The sequence below is a fragment of the Pimephales promelas genome, chromosome 3 (assembly GCF_988280905.1).
Source record: "Pimephales promelas chromosome 3, fPimPro1.hap1.1, whole genome shotgun sequence".
NCBI lineage: Eukaryota > Metazoa > Chordata > Actinopteri > Cypriniformes > Leuciscidae > Pimephales > Pimephales promelas.
The window spans coordinates 18,461,476-18,467,285 of record NC_142771.1 but is presented as its reverse complement, the minus strand read 5'-3'; the positions used below and the strand labels follow the sequence as shown (position 1 = coordinate 18,467,285).

The 5,810-nt window shown below is 38.5% G+C and overlaps 1 protein-coding gene across 1 annotated transcript; it reads right to left on the bottom strand.

Moving 5' to 3' along the window:
• Positions 1-280: 280 nt before the first annotated feature.
• On the bottom strand, positions 281-5,074 carry LOC120489152 (aquaporin-1). The gene is given in 5 exon segments (XM_089127596.1): positions 281-447; positions 450-468; positions 625-705; positions 1,564-1,725; positions 4,651-5,074. Coding segments are annotated over 5 exon segments (810 nt in total). The 5' UTR covers positions 5,032-5,074.
• Between the last annotated feature and the right edge of the window lie 736 nt (positions 5,075-5,810).

Here is a 5,810-nt window from a genome sequence, read left to right as displayed (position 1 = left end):
TTGAAAATAATACATTTTACAAAAATACAAAACATTTTCTGTATAGAAAATGTAAATTACTGGAATGTGTATTTGATGTCAAAATACCTAAAATAACAGCCAAATTTTTATTTTAATTATTTGTAATTTTACAGTCTTTTGAGTACAATTTTAAATGAAAGAAAATAATTGTCAAAGAAATCACAGTTGTTTTCTGTAAAATTTTGATTTTTTTTTACAGTGTGAGATACAAGGTTTATTTGAATGACTATGATTTTTATTAGATAATTCTGTTTTAGATTCATGACAATTCCATATTGTTCCCTTCTATATTGTTTTCAGGACCTCTGGGCTGCTTTGAAAGATCTCTCCAGAGCACCTCCATACATTCTGTCACCCAGTCGCCAAGGCAGCTCCAACGAGGATGGAGCACCAGATCATGCAATAACCAGGCAAGGAGAGAACCATACAAGGCCCCAGCCAATACACCTGCAAAGGTGAGGTGAGACATGAGAATGTTCTCAGTAACTTCAGTTTGTTCATACAAAAGAAATACTTTTTCACTGACCTGTAAAATTATTTAGTTCATATTTTTATATGGCTATCTATGATCTGTTTTTCATCACACAAGATTTGTTTACTCACCCAATGATTGTGGAAGTTCATTGTCAGCACAGCTGGACCAAATGACCTTGCAGGATTCATTCCACAACCCGTGAAGCCGATCTGCAGATCAAAATACACAGGACAACTATGGGTTCTATTTGGCAAGAATTTCTTGCCAAATCTCTCTCTATTTATTTTGGGGCAAACAAGCAGTTTATTTGTATTTCAGAAAAAATACTAATTAAATAATGCAGCCAAGTATGTTCAGCTGTTCATCGACTTGAATTACATGCGTTGCCATTTCACACAAAGAGTCCTTTAATACAAGTAAATTCAACAAGGAAAATGTAGGAGAATCACAGGAAACGATGTTCAGGAAACAACCAAGTTTTCATAAATGAGACCGAATCAAAAACAGAAAGAACACTTAAATGAGGCTTAAATACACAGGGAGGATAATCAACTGAAACAAGTATGTGGAACTAATTAACAACCAAGGAAACTAACATGCAGGCAGGCAAAACAGGGACAGAACATTTTACATTTATTCATTTAGCTGACGATTTTTATCCAAAGCGACTTACACTACTTGCTATATATGTCAGAGGTCGCATGCCTCTGGAGCAACTAGGGGTTAAGTGTCTTGCTCAGGGACACATTGGTGTCTCACAGTGGATTCGAACTCAGGTCTCTCACACGAAAGGCATGTGCCTTATCCACTGTGCCATCACCATCCCCACCCCAGAACACAGTAAAAACAAAAACAAAACTGAACATATATAGTACAAACTAAATATACACTAAATTTAAATTATATTTTCATAAAAAAAAAAAACAGAGACTTATGACTTTATGATCATGAAATTACTACTCTTTACTCTTGTGCACCAGTGAGCCTTCAGTTCACTTGGAAGTTTGTATCATGATGAATACGTTTTATTCAAAACTTTAAGTCGTATTCTCATCTGCCATCCTTACCGCCATGAGGTGACCAAGGATGACCGACAGGCCAATGACTGCAGGGGCCACAGAGGAAAAGCCTGATTTGGGATGAGTGGCAGCCTGGACACACAGCACTAGCTGGAATGTAACAGCCATCTCCACTAACACAGCCTGATACAGATATACCCCCGGGGCCACCTGAAAGAGTGTAAGTGGTGTTTTATCTGTTATTGTTGGACACTACAGTATATGTCTTTTCAGACTGACTCTATCTCCTTTCCTCATTCACTTCAATTACTTGACAAAATATAAACTCTCGCTCTGTACCCCCATCCATACCCATCCTGCTTTTTCTCACTTTTTCTGATACACACAGACCACTTTCCCTTGCTCATTCTTATTTTGATAATTTCTTGCCATTTCCTTCTCCTCAGTGATTACCTGACCTATCTTTCTATTATGATGCATCTTATGTTTACTATTACAAACTTTTTGATAGATCTGTATTGTAACAAAAATAACACACAAAAAAGAGCAATACAGAAGAAAATGTTTCACTGTAATTTCATGCTGAAAAGGAACAATACAGAATAGAGGGTGTCTTACATTTCTACCCTATACTATCAAATTTCTACATTATGTATTTTTTCATTGACAACCATCAAAGGTTAATCAAAATTGAAAGCAGTATTAGCTCATTAAAGAATTAAAAGTATAACACTTTGCACTTCACAATAAAATTAAGAATAATTTGCAAGAAATCATTAAATTAGATTGTGGAATAAATGAGAATGGCTTAATAGCTTGGCAATTATCCAGAGTTAACATTATAATGGTGAATAAAAGCCCTAATTTTATCCAGCAAGCGCATTAACTATAGACACAGAAATGTTTTAGATAATTCTAAATTGGTTTCTTCAAGATTTTCACAGGTCTCCATTGAAACCAAATGGCAATTCTTTAAGCTACATTTAATTTAGCTTCTGACAAAGTTGAACACAGAGATGAGAAGATCGAGATTATAGTAATCAGAGGATCTGAAACACAGATATAAGATGATCCACAGAACAAAGACATTAGAAGATACAGAAAGCAGATGATCCACAACAAAGACATCAGAAAAATAAAGAAATAAAGGCTTAGTTAGAAAAGTGGCGTAGTCTTCCCCTTATTTTAGCTGGAAGAATAAATTCAGCGAAAATGACAATTCATCCCAAGTTCCTTTATTTGTTTCAATCCCTACCGACTTTTTTGCCCAAATCCCTTTTCCATTTAATTAATCAAACTATATCCTCTTTCATTCGGGAAAATAAGATCCCCAGAGTTAACACACATATTCTTCAGGGGACCCGTGATGCGGGTGGTTTAGGCCTCCCAAGTTTCACTCATTATTACTGGCATCAAATATTCAGAAAGTATTATTTTGGCTTCATTGCCCAGAAACAAATTGGTGTTTAATTGAAGCACAAACATGTCACGCTTCCTCTCTCCCTGCTTTAGTGTAGTCTGTCACTATAAATTTACATCAGCATCAGTTTTGGGTCCTATTTACAAAAATCATCTATTCCCTCCCTCTACAACAGACTCATCAATTAGACAGTGGGTAACTTCTGGTATAATATCCAACAAAGATTTATATACTGAGGGTTAATTTACCAGTTTCGAGAACTTTCCCTGATTTTCCCCCTACCTCGCCTTCAGAGACTCTTACTCTCAATTTTAATAATAAAGGATTGATTTCCATATTATATTCCCAACTCATGTCCTTGAAAGGGTACAATCTGGATAATATTAAATCCAAATGGGAAAGTGAACTGAACATGTCATCTGAGGCTTTTTGGAGGGAGGCATGTAAAAGGGTTCACTCATCATCATCCTGTCTTAGGTTAGGGCTCATACAATTTAAAGTGCTTCACAGGGTTCACTTGAGCAAGGAATGGTTAGTGAGAATATAGATGCAACCTGTGATAGATCCTCTTTCTCTCGAGCCAGTCTGACACATACATTCTGGTCTTGCTCCTCTCTAAATAGTTACTGGGAATTGGTTTTTAAAATTATCAGTGAGGCTCTTGGGGTGACATTGCGGCCTTGTTCCTCAATTGCTATTTTTGGTTCTCCCAGTGACACTATAACAATTACCTTAACTTCAACCCAGAGGGACATCATTGCATGAACTTCTTTACTGGCCTGCAGAGGAATCTTGTTAAGTTGGAAATCCCCTACCCCTCCATCTGCAACAGTTTGCCTAGAAGATGTGATATTCTTTTTGAAGTAAGAAAAGATAAAATTTACAATAAAGGGACCCGTGGACAGATTTTATTTGAAATGGGAACCTATTTTGTCATATTTTAAAAATTTGGAAAAATTACCCAGCTAACCTATTTTCCATGTATCTCTTTTTTTTTTGCTTCTTGTTGTGTCGTTGTATTTGCTGCTTTGACCTCAGTGTAGTCTGTCTCACAAAAATTGGCAAAATTACTATTATCATTGTTTCTTCTCTCTCTTTTGTGTATGCATTTACACTGTATTCACGAGTTCACACTCACTAATGATCAGAGAATAAAAATAGTTATGCGTATTTGGCGTGCTGTCCGGGGGGAGGGCTCCGAGCTCGGAAATTGGGCCCGAACCCAGAGTACTCCCCCCGTATCTCTGTTTAGGAAGATAATTAGGCAAGTGTGAGGAGATGGGGTGGTGGAGGGATGCTGAGAACAGTCGAGGAATAAGGGTGAGTCAACTGTGTGTTTTTATAGGCTTTACTTGTGCTGATTGAGTGAACCAGTTGATTACTGATTGCTGACAGCTGGCTGACTCGATTGTTTGATCATTAGAACGTGATCCTCCCGAAACTTGTTAATAAAACATCGAATAGTGATACTTTTATCATCACTACTTTTGTTTTGGTTGCATGGGTACATGCCTTGAAAAGGTGCAGTGGCATAATGGTTATATTTTGAGTTTGAAATAAAGAAATCAAACAATCCAAAATCCAGATATAAGTACAGAGCACAGATATCAGAAGTTACAGAAATCAGACCATCCAGAACAAAGACACCAGAAGACAGAGAAACCAGAAAATCCTATAGCCTATAAGACAAACCTGTAGAATCAGTAACCTCTTACCTCAGTAACACCCATGTTGCTCCTTAGGGCAATTGGTGTAATGCCTAACAGCAAAGCACAGGCACTGAGGGCACCAAGCAACTGGGCTCCCACCAAAAGGACAGCCCGCCAGGGACTCACCCTTAAGCCTGCGACCAATGCCAGGGTAACCACTGGGTTGAGGTGAACCTTGCCGAGGCAGACACGGGCCAAGGCTAGTGATACTCCGAAGGCAAAAGAAACACGCAGCGGGTCGGTCGAGCATGCCGGATCAGAGTCCAGCGTCGGAAGGGGTTCGTCTGTAATGGAGTCCCAGGACAGAGACCCTGCATGCGGCCACAGCACGACAGAAGAGAGGCTGATGAAGAGGAAAAAAACGGTCCCCAAAAACTCACAGAACATGTCACGTAAAAACAAGCCAGTCCATACATCCCTCAGGATCAAACTGAACGTGGACATGGGTTTCATTGTGCTTACGTTGTACTGCTCCTTGTATAAGATCTCCAGTAGCAATTAATTTCGATTTTGCAGTTCTGATTCTAGATCTTAAAGAGACATCCGTATGATGAGATTTAACGAGTTACCTTGCTCAAATTCACACCCATGTCCGTCTTATATTTGCCATTCAGTACGGGAACCTGTGACGTCTACAGTTGTATCCCTCAGCTTTCACCCTGCCTTCTTTTGTCCACTGGCCTGATCTTTCCTGTACACTGTTATAGAAGAGGCTTTCATCAGGTGCAAAGTGATGAACCAGGAACTGCTTTCAGACTCTCTCTATATGCAAACATGTCTCATTCCCAGACCCAATTGGATTTTCTTATTGAAAACCAGCGGTCCTCTCTCTGGGGATTCACCTGCCTGATGGGGCTAAGGTTGAGGGTCTGAATTGATTCAGTCCCTTTATCGAAAAAGCTCTCACGTATTCCTCTGAGGTTTTCGTGACTGAAATGGATTGAGATGTGTCAAGTATCCAACTTTTTACCCAGCAAGTGTTAAGACAAAGATCTACAATATTAGATAATTGTAGGCTTTAAAAATCAGAAAGGGGCCAATATTGTGGGGCCAATTTTGTCAATATTGTTTGCACTGAGCTGTTCTACCCCAAATACAAACAAAACTAATTTTAAATCATAAAACTAAAGTATTAAAGTAATACTCATTGGGATGTGTTCCATGGC